This window comes from Tamandua tetradactyla, chromosome 13 (assembly GCF_023851605.1).
Source record: "Tamandua tetradactyla isolate mTamTet1 chromosome 13, mTamTet1.pri, whole genome shotgun sequence".
In the NCBI taxonomy this organism is placed as follows: Eukaryota; Metazoa; Chordata; class Mammalia; order Pilosa; family Myrmecophagidae; genus Tamandua; species Tamandua tetradactyla.
Window position 1 is genome coordinate 46,912,696 of NC_135339.1, and position 19,575 is coordinate 46,932,270.

The window sequence follows — 19,575 nt, forward strand, 5'->3', positions numbered from 1 at the left end:
AGCAGCTAGAAGTAAAAACCTAAAATTGTGGAATTGTAACCCATGTCAAACTCTGAAATATGTTCTACAACTAATTGTGGTGCTGTAGTTTGAAATTTAAGGCTTTTTTGTATACATGCTATTTGTCACAAAAAAAGAAGGAAAAAAGTTGATTGTGATGATAGAAAAGTATTTAAGCCTTCTAACTTCCTATATTCTGGAGCAGCTAGAAGGAAAAATCTGAGAGGATCATATGGTAGCCCATGACAAACTCTGCGATCTGTCCTGTAACTACTTGTTAAAGAGTGCTTTGAGAACTATTGCCTTTTTATTTCTTTGCTTTGCATATTTATTATATTATACAATAAAAAAAGTTTAAAAAAAAAAAAGCTTGCCATCTTTGTTCTAAGGACCTATTCTACCCTTGATTTTCAGAAATGTTTCATGATGGTCCTGGCAGGGCTGCATCAGGCTGTGAGCTCCCCAGGGCTGCTGCCAGGTGGGTTCCTCTCCACCTTTGGTACCCAGCACCTGGTGGACCTGGCCCAGAGCTTGTGCCAGGAGGGCAGGGCTTGATGTAAACGGTAAGAGTTTGGACTCTGGAATTGTACAGTTTAAGTTTCACTTTCTAGCTGTGTGAATTTGAGAAAGTAACTCCACCTCTCTGAGGTCACATGTGTACACAGCTGGGCATAAAGTTCTCACCAAATAATTGATATTAATGGTATTATAGTAGCAGTAGAAACATTTTTCAAATGAATGCATTGTAATGGGTGGGCCAATTTCTTCTGTAAAGAACCAGACTGTAAACAGCTTTGCAGGTCATACAGTCACCATTGCAACTACTCAACTCTGTTGTTGTGTAAAATAGCTGTTAAATGATACATAAATACATAAATGAGTGAGTGTGTGGCTGTGTTCCAATAAAACCTTATTTATGGACACTGAAAAAAAAAAGCATGCCATCTAAAATGAGATAGAGACAATGGTCACTTAATTATAATAGCACTACGAGTACCTCTGGCCATAAGGAGGGAACCCTAACCCAGAAGGGGATCAGAAATGGCTTTGCCAAGGAAGTCATGTTCAAGTTAAGATCTGAAAAGACTGCTGAGCTAGTATATTAGTTAGCTTTGGCTATAAACAAAGCACCCCAAATCTCAATAGCTTAAAATAACAAGGTATTAAGACTTAAGATTCTGTTGGTTGGCAATTTTGTCTGTACCTAGTGGATAGTTCTGCTGCTCTGGGATTTGCTAGCGCATCAGTAGAGAACTGCTGGGTAGGATAGGGGTTGGCTGCCAGCTGGTAGTCTAGGATGGTCTCAGCTGGGACAGCTTGTCTCTGATCCACATGGCCTCTCATTCTCAGTAGGATAGCCTGGGCTTGTTCATATGGGCAAGCTTCCAAGAAAAGAAGCCGACACATGCAAACCTTTCTGAGTCCTGGATTGAAAGCTGCAATATTATAATTTCTGCTCCATTCTATTGACCAAAGCAAGTTACTGGGCCAGCGCAGATCAAGGAGAGGGGAAATGGTCTCCACCTCTTGATGGGAAGAGCTGCAAAGTCACATGCAGAAGGTAGGACACAGGGAGGGGTGAAAACTTGTGCCATTTTGGCAGTTTCCTCCACCTGATAAGAAAGTATGGCATGTGCAATGTCCTGAAGGTAAGAGAGAGAAAATGGAGTTTAGTAAACTCTAAGTTTGTTTGGTATGTCAGAAACAGAGCAGGCAAAGAGCGTACTAGGGAAAAGCATGACAAGAGAGGTCAGAAGAGGTCAGATCATGAAGGGCCTGTTATGTATGCAGCTCAGGGAAAGAGTAAGATTTTTTTTTAAAGGTCTCTCCATGCTGATCATCTATATGGAATATAAGGTGAAAAATAAAAACAATGCACGATTGAACCTAAGGATCTTATATAAAAAGCTATAGAGGCTCGGAAAATAGAGATGTCATATCTAGTTTGAAAAACAGGGAAGCTTCATTAAGGAGCTAGAATTCAACCTGAATGTTGAAGGACAGAAGAGACTTTGACAAGCAAGAGATCTGAAAGGACCTAGTCAAGTTACAGGAGTCGGAAAGACCAAAATACATAGACCGGAAGTGTGGTTTGACTGAGGGGGAGCAACAGTTCTCAATTTGAGTCTGTCTTAACCTCCCAGAAGATGAGACTAGACACTCTGCCATATTCACACCATGATCACACTGCAGCTAAGAGAGAACATAGCCTTATGTACACTTGCCAGGTTACCTCTTCTCACCCTGTTGGTCCATTGTGACACTGAGTTCGAGAACCACTAGCACAGGCTTTGGTAGAGGAACAATAAAAGATGCATCTATGAAGATAAATTACAGGACAAGTCTAGAAGTTCCCAAATGCCAAGCTAAGGAATTTAAACTTTGTGACGGTAGCAAAAAGAGTCCCTAAGTGGTTTTGAGTGAGATAATAAAATAGAATTGCATTTTACAAATATTCTTTTGGCAGTCGTGGGATAAAATGGAGAAGGGGGAGGCTAAGAAAAGACGCTTTTTCCATTTCCCCTGTCCATGGCAGGCATCCCAAATTGATCAAGGTATTTTTTCCTGAGAAGTCCACATAGATCCTCCACATTCTTTCCAATACAGTGCGCCAACGGTAGTGAAAGACGCTGAGCTGGAAAACAGATTAAAACCTAATGGCTACCTTGGACTGAACGGAGCAAACTATTTAAGAGGTGAGACACTATTAACATGGGAATCAGAGCCAAGGCAGCATGTGGAGGGACCAGTGGAAATGGAAAGGAGAGAATATATTCAAGTGTTGGTGAAGTGTGTCAGTAGAACTTGAAGTGTGTCAGTGAAGGAGCGGGAGAAATAAAATATCACCCCAATTTCTTGAGGCTGAGAGAGAATCATGGTGTCAGGAACCAAAAAACAAGAACTTGGGAAAACAAACAGATCATGAAGCGAAGAAGAAAATGGATTAAGTAGGGACCTTTTTTGCAGACACCAGGCCTAAAAGCATTAGAATGATGGGTAAAGCTAGCAGTTGTAACCACATGCACAAAAACAAGGATCCTATGACTATAACATTTCTCCTAGGATTCTTAGCAACAGTAAAAGAATGAGTATGGAAGAGAAGCTGATTTCTTACTCCTGCTGTGGCTGATTCCAAGCTACTGAAATGATGCCCCTGAAAGTGGAGTTGAGAAGATCTGGGGGAAATTCATTTTGATAAGTCAACACAAACTGACTGCAATACACCATTTAAAAAAGTCCTCTCCATGCTGATTATCTACATGGGGAACACACCATTGTCACTGCAAAGACCATCTCCAACTTTTCTGCAGAAATCTGAGATGAATTACTCAGGCTGAATGGCAAGATGTCTAAATGTCACAACTTGGTGTCATAGCCAAAAGCATCCCTTGCTTCAGGGAGCCCAGGGGTCAGAGTCCCCTTTCTCTAGAGTGACCCCTGACATTCAAATTCAACATGGGGTGGTTTTTGACCTCTCTCCTGTTTCATAGTCTTGATCCTGGGGATGAATGAATAACTGGCAGCCTCAAAATGTCTATTACCATTTTTTAAGGGAACACACTCACTCTACCCTAATGCAAATAGAACTCCTGCTGGCTGCCCCAATGAATGACCAGGACTGGATGGTCCCCATTAGCTCAGTTCCCTCCTAACCTCTACCCTTGCAGCAATGTATTGTATTTGCAAAAAATAAAAAATAAATAAATAACAATACAAGATTTCTTTTTTCTCACCTACTGATGACTGGAGCTTTTCTTTTAGCAGAAGAACTAGGTACTTCTTTCTCTAAGAGGGAAATGAAGAGACAGACAAAGGTCTCACTGCAGTAAGATTTTGGAAAGGGGCCAATTCCATACAGATTGCCCTTCCTGCTTTAACCAATGAGGCACGTTTTCAAGGTATCACGTCACACCGCATCCATCTCCCTTAGCAGAGGTGATAGGGTTGGAGGTATTTCTCTCATCGTCCTCCTTCTGAGATCTACATCACAAGATAGTGGAGCGATGCAAAGAAGTGTGATGGTGCTGTGTAAACCGCAGAGTGATCAAAGAGCATTAATTATTAGAACAGTGCTCCCTCAGGCAGAATTAACAGCTTAACCCACTTCTTCCTATTAAACATTATATAATCTCCTGTTCTAGTCTATTACGGCACTCACTATTTAATGAACATGTGTCTCTCCACTGGACGATTTGGTGTTAGAATCACATTCATTTCTTCTCTGTATCCTCAGCACCATCCTAGAGCATTCCAATTTTATATAATGAGCCAACTGAGGCAAAAGGAAGATCAAAGAGCTAATATGTTGCAGAGATGGAATTTGAATTCACATCATTTAACTCCAACAGTCACACGCCCTGACACATGATTCTTGGTCAAAAGATGTAAATAAATTAATAAAAAAGCCTCCTCTTCTTTAACCCTTGCCTTGGAAATCCTTGTTCAGCCACTACACACCCTATCTTCAAGTCATGAGACACTACCAAGTATATCAAAGAAATCAGCCAACTGGTTCATATAGAAAGCATCATGGAGGCTGAACAATGGCAATTATAAGACCCTAAAGTTGTAGGGGAAAGTAGGACACAGGAGGGACAAAACAAGGAGACTCTGGGGTCAGCCTAAAGACAGACACATTCCTTTCAGACAAGACTCACCTTCTTCGAGCATCATATACACCTATGGCCTTTTTGCTTAAAACCCCCTAAAAGAATTTTCTTTTTAATATTATATACTCCCTTGTACATTTTTAAAATATCTAAAATTTGTGTGTTTAAATAGTTGCAAAAGAGATGTCATCTAACATTCTATATATTATATACATATTTTAGGTATTTTTTGGTCAAAATTTTGAACTGCAGACTCAGCTTATTACATTTATGGGAAATAGCCACTATTGACTCAAATTAGCCAAACCAACCCCCTCATCAAATCAAAGAGTTGAATCAGGAAATGCCTGGCTTCATTTTTCATTTCTGGTAAACATAAACATTCACACATAAGTCCTGTTCCCACGATAACCTTCTCACTCCTTAATTGTAATTCTGAGACAATCAGACAAGGCACAGACCTTTGCTGTGGGCTTGAAACCTAGACAAAATGAGGTGGGGCCAGATTCTGTTTGCTTTGCTCCTACTGGGCTCTCCTTCAAAAGCAATGCGTTCTGAAATAGTCTGGAATCCTGTGATGCCCAAGAAGCTTTTATACACCTTGGAACAATGTCCAAAGTAAGATTCCAGATGAGTGAGAAATCTGCCTTTATTTTTTAAAGTGGCAGAACTTAGATGAACTTACAATTTTTTGTTTTTGTTTTTAAGAAGTTGAAATGGAAATGTCCATGTGTAACTGGGACGGTTTCAGGCAACTTCAGCCCTTTAGTATGGCCAATTTTTCATTTATTCAACTTACTTTCACTTTTAATAGACAACACCAGGTCAGCACTCAAATTAGTAAAAGATGTAGCAGCTAAATACAAATCTATCCTAGAATTTTTTTTATCGAAAGATGTAATAATTAAATAAAACCTTTCCTAGAACTTTTTATCTATTTGCCTTAAGGAGCAATCGCATTATCTTCCCTGGCACACAAGTTCAAAGTCCTACCCAGGAAAGTCTTACTAGTTTTCTATTTCTAGCCTCTCAAACACATCCTTGAAAAAAGACAGGCCTCCACTGTTAACCCCTTCCTTTCTTTCTCTACCATATCAGAAGTAACCACCACTACTTTTTTCTTTTCAGAGTTATTTTATATTACTGCTCATAATCAAAGTACTATTAATCTATTTCTCCATTCAGACTTACTTTTCCTTTCCATCTAAACTGGAAATGCTACATTGCTTCGCATTATAGAAAAAAATTAAATCAATGACTTGGTTGAAAATATACTCAGAGAATTCAAAGTTATCGGTAAATAGTGGTCTATTCTTTGAATTTAACTTATCTTTAAGTTATTCTTTTTGAATATTAAAAAATTCACTCAATCTGTGGAGATAATTGAAGACTATAATACATTTTAAGGAATCTCTATGAAAAATAAATATGATTATTAAAGGCCCTGTGGCTAACATACAAACTCACAAAGAATTCATTTTCTATTACTACTTTTGTGAATAATGTGAACACATTAAAAATAAGCCAATTTTATTTTAAGTATCAGTTTTTATTAATAAGTGCATTTTGATTAATTTATGATCTAGATAAGCTGTAAGATATCAGTTTACTCTCCAGAATAATAACTTTACAAAGATTTAAAACAAACAAAATTTTAAAAGCCTTTTTATTTCCTTCACCATTATTGTTTTACAATACAAATATCACTTTGTGAATACATACACACACACACAAAAAAACCTATGGAAGATAACTCTGCTGCATGTAAAATACAGAATGGAGATATATAAGTCTTCATCCTTAAAAAACTATTTTGTTCTCCATGTTGGCAATTATAGAATGAATACTTCCCCAAATATATATATATGGTAGGAATAAAACTTGGAATTACATGCAGTTTCTGCACGAATATATTTTAAAGAAATAGATCTCTTTTTTGTTGTTCACCAACAAAATTGTCATGAAAGTAAGGATAACTAAATTCTTATAGCTTTCAAGTTAAGTGATCATTTCAAAACTCTCTTTTAAAAAAAAGGGTATTCATGGCTGTTTTCATTGTATAGTTAAAATCGAACTACCAAATAGATGATAAAATAATTTAAGTGCTACACGTCATTGCCATCTGCTCACAATATGTGAACAAGGTGTGGCCCTCTAATTTGCTTCCCCATTTCCTTAATTTATAGCAATTTAAAAAACCATAAGCAGTCTTCTGATTTAATTATTTAATTTAACTATAAATGCAAATTTTAGTAGTGTATACATACATTTGCATTTTCATGGAATACTTACTTTAGTTTAAATAAAAAAATTTAAGATTGCCTACTGACCATACAATCAAGACAAGAAAGGCACTAGAAACATAGACAAATTTCTCTCCCAAGAAGCATTTTTAATGTTAACTCTCTTCTTTTTTCACATGTAAAAATCTTTAAATTTGGTTTTCATAACATTATTTTGAAAAATAAAGTTAGGAAATACTTAGAAAACCACTGTATAACAGAATCTTTTTTTTTTTTTTTTGCACTTTTTGATACACTGTAGCTGCTGATTTTACAAAACCCCAAGTTACCAAACCTTTCTGTCTCTGTCATTTTAATTTGCATATTGGTGCAACAGGTAAAAAGACTTCAGAATCAAACCTCATTCAGGAACTTAGAAACCTTCATAGAGACATTTGCTATAAAATGGCTTACAGCCCAATCTTTGGGGCAAGAGGTATGAAAGTATGTTTTCCCAAGAAAATAATATGCTTTATTTCCAGATGTTCCTGGAAAGACCAGAACTTATAAAAGCTTACATTTATGCTGTTGCATCACATACAAAGGAACATGGTGGTCATGGGTTATGTAAACCCCAAACCTATGAAGAGGAAATGTGTACAGTGCATGATGGGTTCAATTTTCTTTATTGTCGTCCAACGTAGGTCCTTTGGAGAGAAAAAAAGATCACAGTGCTGACCAGGTAACTCAATAGGTTAAGTCAAGGTAACTGTTAAAAGATAATAGGATTAGGGAGGTGTTTTTGTTTTTGTTTTCTTAAATTATTATTTTTTTTTATGGCATCTTCTCTTATGGAGTTCTTAGCACTTTGGGCAGTTCATTTCCCCCTACTTTTTACAGCTGTTATGTGTCGTTCACCAACCGGCTGTATTTAACTTGTCTACCAAGGTGGACTACTGGCCAGGGGAGGGGCCAATGATAAGATCGAGGTACAATTCCTTGGACATTCTTTTCAAAGTACTGAAATGGCCTGTACCACCATACCCTGGCCAGGAGGTTCATCTGGGAAGCTTCTTTTAGCACCTAGAAAACAAAGAAAGGAAAAACATATCAGGGGGAACAATGAATTCTTCCAGCTGCAAAAGCAGTATACATGCTTTTGTATAATGACCCTAAACCAAACCATTTCCATCCAGTTATTCCACTTTCACTCTCACACCACCAATCCATAATCTTTCCACTTGCGCAAACTAGGTCACACCCTAGGAGAAAAATATTCCCAATTTTGGGAGGACAAGGACAACTTGTGGCTCACTCATCTCCTGCCTATAAATAAACACCCCAATTAGCTTTATAGTTACTTTTCTACACTGAAAATGCAAAGACTTAATTAAATGTTGAGGTGCAGAGGGTAAGGAGAACACAGGAATGCAAAACAGAAAAATTTTTCATGGATGAGTGTCAAAGGAGGCAATTTTCAGTTTTATGATATATTAGCACATTGCTTTTTCGCTTTAATTTTGAAGATGATCAAAGACACAAAAAAACAACATAATCTTAGTTGATTACTCCTTAAGAAAAATAAACCTAAGACATCTGTGGATCCTATATACCTCCATCTCCCACCCAAGCGAGCAATACCAAGTAAGGAACAATACAAGCTAAATCAAATGGGGGGAACACTCACTTGCTGATTGGCCATGGTGTGATACCACCAGAAGAGTCTTGTGGTGATATAATACGCCACCACCACGTCTACAGTGTAGTGTTCATGTGCTAAGAGAATACAGAAGATTCCAACTACGCTGAGAAGCCAGCAAATCCAGTGGTACCACCAGAGCCGCCGAGGGGAATCTGAAAAGAGAAGAAACTTGCAGTAATCCCATCATTCAAGTACGACTAAGGGTACCCAACCATGACTCTAATACTACCGCTGAATCCAATTACTTTGGGTCTTTCCTTCTGAAAACAGATCTCTTGGGTCAGCAAATCTAATGGCTTATGGGCTTTAGCTTATCTGCAGCTAAGGTTAAAATATAAACAGCCATTTATAAAGTGATTGTCCTAGTAGTAGTCATTCATATTTGGCTATTATTTGATACATATAATCATAAACACAGTTTAAAAGATGAGTCTAATCTTATAAGGATAGGCTAATACACTGTGCTCCATTAAAAGAACAGAAAGAACAGCTATCCATGAACATCTGAGTTACCTGTAGATAGTTTGGGTTTAATAGTGTATATAAAAATAGTCAATGCCTATTAGTGTACAGGGCCTTAACATGGACTAAGCAATTATAATTGAGACAGCAGTATTATGTGCTTTCAAGCTCTGCAACCATATACTAATCAAGAGTCTTTTGAAATTTGTATTTTTCAAACATAAATAAAAGGGACTCTAGAAGTTTGGGAATTTTAGTTAAGTACATCCTTAAAGGCAGAGCAGCACCAGAAAAATGCTTGTCTGTACGCCCATTTTGGGAGGTCACCTGAATCTCTACCAGTGCAGGGCTTCCTACCTTACAATCTCAATGGATGGGATTCAGAAGATCGAAAATTGTAGGCAAAACTGTTGTCTCAATATGATTTACCCTTTCCATACTATGAGAGATTCAGACTTTTATCGAATTTTCAAGAGGTCGAAGAATCATTAATAAATTCTGACCCTACTCCAGAAACTAGAATCAATGAAGAAAACATGCAGAGGCTGCCTTTGTGTGGGAGATCTTTTCTGCGTGCGGAAGACAAACAATAAACAATAAATATAATATACAAGAAATACATTATACACTATCTTAGAAGGTGTTATGGTCTATGGAAAAAGAAAAAAGTTGAGCAGGATGGGGGGATCAGAAGTGCAAGAGGGGCTGAGGAGCAGTTTGCAATTTTAAACTGGGATGGTCAGGGTAAGACTTTAGTGCATGTCTAGGGCTCCATATTCATTTCCAGGAATATTTGTATTTGATATCTTAAAAATGCAACATTGAAAAGAGACTTCTGGGTAAGATGGCAGAGAAGAGAGCTCCAGGATTCAGTTCTCCCACCAAAACGACTATTAACAGGCAGGGCCTGTCTGAAACAATCATTCTGATCGTCTGGAGGCCAGAAGAACACTGTACAGCATCCAGGGAAGAGTAAGGAGGAAGATACAGATAAATCACTGTGAAGAGCTATAAACTGTTCTCTCCCTGTGGCTGCAATGGCTACTGGTGCCCATTCACCGTGTCGTGGCAGGCCACAATGGGGTTCAATCCCTGGCTAGTTGCTGGTGAAAGAAAGGGATGTAAAAATCCTCTCCCCCAAGAACAGGGGTAGGCATAGCCCATGGCTGATCACAGCTTTTCAACAGTGAATTTGGATCACTGGGTCCTGGATTTGAGGTCAGCTATTGTACCACCCTACAAAGATGGTAGCAACTATCATTTCAATCTTCCTTGGATAGGGGCAGAGGTGGTCTCATCCCTACAAAGGTGGTAGCAGACATTGTTTCAACCTTTCTTAGATAGGGGCAGAGGTGGTAGAGATTTAAAGACACTGCTTCCTCAATTCTACAATAGGCAGTTACAGGAAGGGCTGCATTTTTGGGGCAGGCCAGGAAAGCTCAGCTCTGGGAGCCACTGGAGAAGCTATTGGCACCCTTCCTAATCTCCTCCCCAGGGTACTCTGAAGCTAGACTATGTTCCCTTTGTGGGTCCACAGCCCTGTTTTGGCTGAGAAAAACTGACTTGAAAGTCTACTCCAGGATGATCCACATCCCATAATTTTTCCTTGAGGCAAAGGTAGCATGAGACAATGAAGGAGAGTAAAAAACTACAGAGGTGGACAGTCTGGGACAAAGGCCTGCCAGTGTCAAATATGTAGGAGAGGGTGGTCTGTTTCCTGGGAAACAGAGGAGACAAAAAGTCTCCTGTAAGCAAGGAAACTCCAAAACAACTGCAGACACAGGCCCTAAAAGACAGGGAAAACCCTGCATACTGCATTTACCTTGGGAAGACCTTGATGGGAGAGCTGAAGCTCAAGAAAATCTCTGTCTTATCACCAGCTGGTTACAAAACCAAGAGACAGACATTCCAGGGAGTAAATCTCAGAGTTAACATCTTTAAACATTAAAATGTACAACATGCAATAAAAGAGTAGAAAATAAACCAAGAAGCAGGATATGATGGCCCAACTAAGATAGAGGATAACAATATAGAAAACACCAATAAAGCTGAGGATGTGGACATACTGAACACAGCCTTTAAAAAAACAAGCATTCTTTAAAATGCTCAAGAAGAAGAAGGAAAGTACGGAGAAAGAATGAAAGAACATTAGAAACAATGAATGAACAATGAGAGTCTAAGTAAAGAGGGAGAAGTTTTAAAAAGGAACTAAACAGAACTCCTGGAGTTGATATCTATAATAAGTGAAATGAAAAATGCCCAGGAGAGTTACAAGAGCAAACTGGAGCTGGCAGAATAATCAGTCAACCTGAAGATAAGACACTTGAAATGAGTCAGGCTGAGGAGCAGTGCAAAAAAAAAAAAAAAAAGTATTAAAAACAAAAATACCCAAGACAGCTATGGGACACCATCAAACACATCAACATACACATTATAGGAGTCTCAGAAAGAGAAGAAAGGGGCAGAAGGAATAGTCAAAGAAATAATGTCAGAAAACTTCCTAAAATTAGCAGAAGGCATGAATATGCATACCAACGAAGCTTAGGGAACACCAAACAAGGTAAACATGAAGAAAAACACATCCTGTCATATACTGAACAAATTGCTGATTGCAAAGGACAAGGAGAGAGTTCTCAAAGCTGCAAGAAAAAAGCAATGTATTATGTACAAGGAAGGCACTTAACAATTAAGTGCCAATTTCCTATTAAAAACCATGGAGGCAAGAAGGTAAAGAGTTACATCTAGTAAAAACAAGGGTTATACCATGTCTCAATGATTCTAAATGGACGGTGCTGGAATTTACCATATTTGGTCACATACTAAGTACAAGCAGAACAGCAGTTATTTTCTCTTCTCTCTCAGTGCCTTCACTTGCATCTTCTCTTCTGCTCTTTTGCAATAATCTTCCTTGTTTCCCTCTACATCTCCCCATTTCCAGTGCCACCCATTGTGTATTTCAGGCCCTTACTCTTTCTTTCTAGATTACCATGGCAGTTGGTCTCCTAACTTCTTTTGTGGTCTCCAGTCTTGCCTCTCTCTACTCTATCCTGCAAGCAGCTGCAAGGGTGATTTTTTTCACTCTAAAGGACAAATAAAATGACATTGCTCACTAGTTACAAACTCTCAAAATGGCACCTCATGTCTGTCAGATGGGAGTTCAGACTCCCTCTCTTGGCTTAGGCATCCTCTATGATCTGGTTTTTACCTACCTACATGTCCAGTCTCATCTCTCATTATTATCCCACTCTGAGCTCCCACCTACTGAAAGTCCTCAAGGTGCCATGTGCTCTCACGACACCTCCAGACTTGCAGTGTGTGTCACTACTTGTGCAGATCAGCCTGGGCTGACTTACTGCTTCTCAGGGAAACTGCCTGTGCCACACTCACTGAAACCACCATATCCAACAATGAAATACTGGGGACAACTGAATCTTATAAGTAGGAAACTGAGTAATTAATCTGTGGTTCATTTATAGTACTGAAATAAATAATGACAGCAATTGAAATGAATGGACTGAAGACCCACTTCAAAATCATAATTTGAGAGAAAAAACTGGCAAAAGAATACATATAGTATGATAGCATTTATCTAAGTTTTCAAAACTATAAAACAATGCTGCATATTATTTATGGATACACAGTATAAAAATTTTAAATGTATGGACATGATACAGGAAAATAGGAGGAGGAGGGATGAAATCTATATTATTAACATTGTATTTCCTTTTCTTTTTTTTACATGAACAGGTACCAGCAATCGAACCCAGGGTCTCTGGCATGGCAGGCGAGAATTCTGCCACTGAGCCACCATTGCACTGCCCTGTATTTCCTTTTTAAAAAGAGTTAACTAAAGTAAATACAGAAATGCTAATATATATTAAAACTGAGCAATGCACAGGGCTATCTGGAATATTTTTGTTTGTTTGTTTATTGTATTTCATAATAAAGTATTTTGAGCAAATTTTTAAAGGAAATTTCCCATTCAATGTCTGCCTTACCCTCGAGGGCAGGCACACCATCTGACCCACCACTGTATCCTTGGCATGTAGCACAGTACTGGACACTTGAAAAAAATGGCTGGAATGAACACATGATCTACCACTGTCCTATCAGCCTAGTCCTAGATTTTAAAATTCTTAATGAGATTTCCTTCTAAGGTCCTTCCAGCAACGTCTAACAGGCACATAATAGAAGGTGCATGCTCAGCTCAAAACTGCCTCCACCCAAAAAGGACAGCTGACATTCCAGGAATCAAGATACCCTCTAAGAGTATTTCCTGGGAACCTGATGCACTGGAGGGGTGAGACTAGGCACTGCCTCCTGAAGCCTCCGATCACTTCAGCAGACTTTCCAGAAAATATGATTTACCAGGAGGATCAGAGTGCAGAAAAATGGCAGGTGAAGAAATTTTAATAGAAGGCTTGCTTTATGTTTTAGACTTACACTCTTTGATAAACAAGTAGGTGAGTGTTAGCATGACCGTGTGGCCACTGTACAGATAGTCCCCACACATGTGGTGAGAGCCGGTAATAGACAGGCCACCTCCAGCAATGAGCTTCATTATTCTCCGCAGCTGGGCTTCCCAGTCTCCAAAAAGCTGGAAGGAAAAGAGAAAATAAGATTCATGACTATGTGTTAGGATTACTACTTATATCCAGAAATAAAATTTGTATTAAGATACATAAAATCTCTGCCATGAAGTTTTCCCACTCAATATTTAGCCTCCCATGGGCAGCCCTTGAAAAGAGCATGCCTTAAAGATGAAGCTTGTAGCTTTAGAACTTTCCTCACACGTTAGCACTTTAATAGCACATTTTAACAGACATTTTGATGTTTACCCAATGTTTTTATTACAATGAAAGAGAAAAAAAGTAGATTGATTTACAATACCTTTATATGGAAGAGAAATTTAAATCTCTTGTCTAGGAAAAATTTTTACCATCATGGGTCTAACATACAACTGTTTACTGGATTTGCTAAGGCAGCTGGACAATGGGGCAGCAAATATGTGATATCTGTGTGTGTGTGATTATATGTGATTCTTTGGGACCAAACTGAAAAAAGGGACTGGGTAGAATATACCTCCAATTATCTGAAATTATATGGGTAGAACTGGATGTTTCTCCTTTTGAATAAGAATGAAAATAAAATCTATAAACAAATCTACCTGTCTCTAACATAAGTCTGGGCTGGACACTGGAGTTATAAAGAACTCGAACAACTCATTTATTGCAACTTCTATTTTCTCTGTCAAATAAAATATGTGAATTGTCTATATTTTATATCTGGCAGCATTCTTTTAAATTCTGGCTGACTAATCCAATCACCATGATTCCTTTTCAACATTTAACTGATAATATTCCAGCTTTGGGAAACATAAATTTCATTGCAATTTCCCTTTAAAAGTTTTATCAAGACTTCTAGTTAAAGATGGCAGAGGAGACACATTTCCAAATTCAAAGTGATTCACTGAATGCCCAGCACAACAGAAGAAAACAGACCTATACAGCAAAACTCAGCAAAATGGAATTTCAGAAACTAAGAAGGGGGATCTAAGAAGAGGCTCTAACATTTCCAGCAATCAAAAGTAAACATCTTCGTACACATATCAAGAATCAAACTTTTCAAAAGTAATACTGGAAGTTAGAAGGCTTTGGAACAATGCCTTCAAAATTCTGAGGTAAAATGGCTTCCAACCTAGAATTCTATACTAAGCCATATTAATAACTAAGTACGAAGGCAAACTAAGGTTATTTCCATACATATATGGCTTAAAATCTTTATCACCTATGTACTCTTTCTCAGGAGATTAAAGAGGATATGTTCTATAAAAAGGGAATAGATGCAGAGAGAAAAGGAAGTAAGACTTGCTCAAACGTCAACGAAGTCTAGAAAGCAACCAGCCCAAATTGGATGGTCAAAGCTCTGGAGAGATGACATCAAGAAAAAGACTAGTAGAACACACTCAATGCATCTGATTGCATTGAAAGAGAACTACAACTTGGGAGTGAATAAATACAGAGAAAACTAATAAAGCAAAAAGCAAGGCAATTATTGACTCTACAAGAAATAAAATATTGTGCTGAAAAGTTAAAGTAATTATAGGAAACTGCAAGACTTAGCTGTGAATAGCATTCACCCAAATTTAATAATGTAAGCACTGAACTATTGAGCTTAACAAAGGCAGGGAAACATACTGAGAAGATGGGGTATAAGAACATGGGTAATGGGACTGATGGGGGCAGGGGGTGGGATGCGGGAGGAAAAGGCAGAGTAGGACACCAGTAAGCTGGCGGAAGCGGTGGTACTGATGGCAATAGGGGGGACACTAAATACTCGCCTTCCACAGTAGGTAGACAATAACAGAGAAAGCCTATATTAAAAGTTATGAAGCAAAAATTTTGTTTTATGATTAAGAACATAAAGGTCAACACATATAAAATATCTATAAGAAGAGTTACAGATAAGGAGGTAAATACCAGGAAATTGAGTTGAAAGGGAGTAAAAAGGGGGGATTAGAGTGGGATTAGGATCAGATAACTACTATTACTCATAATAAATTCTGCAGAACCATTTAATTTTTTAAATTGCATGCATGTATAAACATGATAGAATAAAAAAGTTTAAATTAAAAGCTTGGTCCACTTCTGTCATAACAAAGAACAATGTGGAAAAAAATTATGGCAAAAATGCTTTGGGTATCTCTTCACTTTACATTATTTCAAGCAGTCTTTCCCAGATTTCCTCTGTGCTCTGAAAACTAAAAATCGCATTCTCAAGGCAGCATCACCCCATAATTTGTCTTCCTATTTCATCAGGAAAATATATGTAGAGACATTTACGTGGTGTGGGTGGAGTGGGGTTAAGAAATAAACAGGGCACTTAGGCCAATCACATGTAGTGAGGAAAAACAGCATAAAGTTAATGCTGCGTTTCTTGTAAGTGCTCTTAACCCCCCTAAACTTTCTTTTAAAATATCTTTGCAAGGTTTTCAAACTTCTGCAAGAGAAGGCCTCTTTAAGCTTGGTGGAAACAGAAAAGAGGATGGCAGGTTACAATTAGGTAAAACATTTAAATACATTTAAAAAACAAAAGTAAAAAATGACAAACTGGCAAAAACAAAACAAAACATAAAAAAGCAATCCTGCAGCATAAACAAGTTAACACCTTTAACTTGTTATATATTTGTTTATATCAAATACAAAGCACATATAAACCAAGTAAAATAACCAATTTGGGAAACAAAACTTATAAAGGGTCAAAAAAAATCTGGATTGTGGGAAGATTAGGAAGATTAGGGCAGAGTAGGAAGCTGCAGGAATCAGTCCCTCCACCAGAACAACTATTAAACAGGCAGGAACTGTCTGAACCAACTATTTTAAAACTTCAAAGCCCAGTAGAGCACTATAGAGCATCCAGGGAAGAATGGGAGAAAGGAACTGATAAATTAAGGTAAATAACAGTAAACTGCTCTCTCTAAATAGCAGTTACCATCATCCAGGCCCCACCTTTGTGGCAGGCAGCTGTGAGACCTGGCTGCTGGTACGGCTTAATGGTGCCAGAAAGGGACATGAAGGTCCACATTTCCAAGATCTGGGAGTAGGCATGTGCTGATCAATGATCATGGCTTTTGATTAATTACTTCAGATTGCTGGGAGCCCATCTCCAAAGGTGGCCACTGTTCCACAATTTGCTCTGGAAAAGGTGGTGGAGGAAACTTAAAGATGGTACACTTCCTTAGACCTGCAGAGGACAGTTAAAGGGCTGTATTTGCTCAACAGGTCAAGAAAGCAAACTTTGGAGAGCCATGGAAGATCACGACACCCCTCCTCCCTAATGCCCTCTTCAGCCATTTAGGAACCCACCAGTATTTCCTTTATGGGTCCTTGGCCTTGATCCAGACAGGAAAGAATGACTTTGGAAGCCCCTTTGGAGTATCCCCTCTCCCCATCAGAATGTGTCTTTCACGCAAAAGCAGCTCGAGACAAAGAAAGCAATGTAAGATATAACTGAGGCAGACAGCCTACGGCAAAAGCTTACTTGCTTTAAGTCCACCAGTGGAACACATGGAAGAGGGAGAAGGTCTGTCACCTAGGAAGTAGAGAGGGCACTCAAACTTCTTTATGTGTGTAAAGAGGAACTCTTAAGCCAGTAGCAAGCACAAGTCCAGGACAAGACACAGGTCCAGAAAAGACAGAGAGGATCCTGTACTTTGCATTTGCCTTGAGCAGACCTTGATAGGAGGGCTGATGATCAAGAAAATCACTGTCATATCCACCAGCGGGTTGCAAACTCAAGAAAAAGACATCTCAAGGAGTAAGTCCAAGAACTAACATTTTAAAATATTAAAGTGTACAGTGTGCAACAAAAGATTACAAGACAAATACTCAAATAGGAAATATGGCCAATCCAAAGAAAGAGGATAAAAATTCTGAAAACATCAACAAAGAGGACCAGACTTTGGATATACTAGACAAAAAACTTAAAAAAAAATCTTCAAAATGCTCAAGGAGATGAAGGAAAATGCAGAGAAAAAAATAAAGGATATCAGAAAAGCAATGAAAATAATATGAGAATCTCAATAAAGAGATAGAAAATTTTTAAATGGACCAAACAGACCTCTGGAGTTGGAGACCTTAATAATGGAAATGAAAAATTCCCAGGATGGTTTCACAACAGATTGGAACTGGCAGAAGAAAGAAAGAGTGAACTTAAAGATAAGACACTTGAAATGAGTTAGGCTGAAGACCAGCAAGAAAAAAAATCATAAAAAGCAAAAATAGTCTAAGACAGCCATGGAACACCACCAACCTTAACAATATATGCATTATGATGTACCAAAGGAAAAGAAAGAGAGAAAGGGGCAGAAGGAATATTCAAAGAAATAATGATAGAAACATTCCAAAACTTAACCAAAGACATGAATGTGCACATCCAAGAAGCTCAGAGAATACAAAATAGGATAAACTTGAAGAAAAATATCCTGTGTGATGGTTAGGTTCTTGTGTCAACTTGACCAGGTGATGGTCTTCAATTACCTGGTCAGGCAAGCACTGGCCTGTTACTGCAAGGATATTTAATGGCTGGTTGGATAAGGCTGATTTATTAAATCATCAGTCAGTTGATTGCATCTGTTACTGATTACATCTACAATCAACTAAGGGCATATTTTCCACAATGAGAGAATCCAATCAAATTGGATTTGATCCAATCAGTTGTAGACTTTAAGGAAGAAGAGAATTTTCACTACTTCTTTACTTAGTGAACCTCTCTTGTGGAGTTTTGTCAAGACCCTTCATCGGAGTTGCCAGCCTCACAGCCTGCCCTATGGCATCCTCACGGTTGCATGAGACACTTCTATAAATCTCATATTTACAGATATCTGTTATTGATTGTTTCTCTAGAAAGCTCTGACCAATACACCCTGTAACATACTGATCAAACTGTCAAATCCAAAGGACAAGGAGAGAGTTCTGAAAGATGCGAGCAAAGTCTTATGTATAAGAGTCCCAACTAAGTGACAATTCCTTATCAGAAATCACAGAGGCAAGAAGGCAGTGAGTTAAAATATTATAAGTGCTGAAAGAAAACAATTTCTAACCAAGAATTTTACATCTGGTGAGATTTTCCTTCAAAAATGAGGGAGAGATAAAGACATCCTTAGATAAACAACAGGTAAGGGAGTTCATCACCACTAGCTAGCCCTGCAAGCAATACTAAAGTGAGTTCTTCAGACTGAAAGGAAAGAACAAATAGTAGGTTCAAGTGGTATAAGGAAATAAAGATTTTCAGTAAAGGTAACTATTTGGGGAACTATAAATGCCAGTATTATTGTATTGCATTTTTTGGTATGTAACTCTTCTTATTTCCTAGAGATGCTAAAATGCAAATGCATAAAAAGTAATGATGAAGTTATAGTTTTGGACACTGTACAAAGATATAACTTGTAACAATTACAAAAAAAGTTGGGGGGACAGGGAAGTACAGGAACAGTGTATGTGTATACTATTGAAGTCAAGTTGGTGTCAAACAAAATATTATTGCTATATATTTAGGATATTAAATTTTAACTCTATGGTAACCAGAATGAAAAATATATCCAGATAAAAATGAGAAGGGACTCAATATAATACAATATGCAAAAACCAAACCAATGTGAAAGTAAGCATTAATGGAAAACTGACAGGAAAAAAAAAAGGTATACAACTTACAAAGATTAGCAAAATGGCAGAAGAAAGTTCCGAATTATCAGTAGTGGCTTTAAATGTAAATGGATTAAACTCTGTGGTCAAAAGGCAGAGGTTGTCATGATGGATAAAAAAGCATGACTCAACTGTATGCTGTCTGCAGGAGACTCACCTCTCAAAGATAAAAGAAAGTGAAAGGATGGACAAGAAAATAAGTAGTAGCAAATTAAGAGAAGTACCAGACAATATAGACTTTATTTAAGTTAAAAAAATTTATGAGGGAGAGAGACAGTCATTATATATGTCATTATATATTGATATAGGGGTCAATTCCAGAAGAAGACAAAACAATTACAAATATATACCCCAAAGTAGATAAAGCAAATACTGAC

General features: G+C 37.9%; 1 protein-coding gene across 20 annotated transcripts in view; it reads right to left on the reverse strand.

Moving 5' to 3' along the window:
* Positions 1–6,130: 6,130 nt before the first annotated feature.
* SGMS1 (sphingomyelin synthase 1) overlaps positions 6,131–19,575 on the reverse strand; it is a 485,077-nt gene continuing 471,632 nt past the window's right edge. For all 20 annotated transcript variants that reach the window (XM_077125326.1, XM_077125323.1, XM_077125311.1 and 17 more), the window contains 3 exons: positions 13,440–13,593; positions 8,520–8,686; positions 6,131–7,915 (listed from right to left, as the gene is read on the reverse strand). In XM_077125326.1, coding sequence (XP_076981441.1) covers positions 7,736–7,915; positions 8,520–8,686; positions 13,440–13,593 — 501 coding nt within the window. In that variant the 3' untranslated portion in view covers positions 6,131–7,735. The remainder of the gene's footprint in view (positions 7,916–8,519; positions 8,687–13,439; positions 13,594–19,575) is intronic.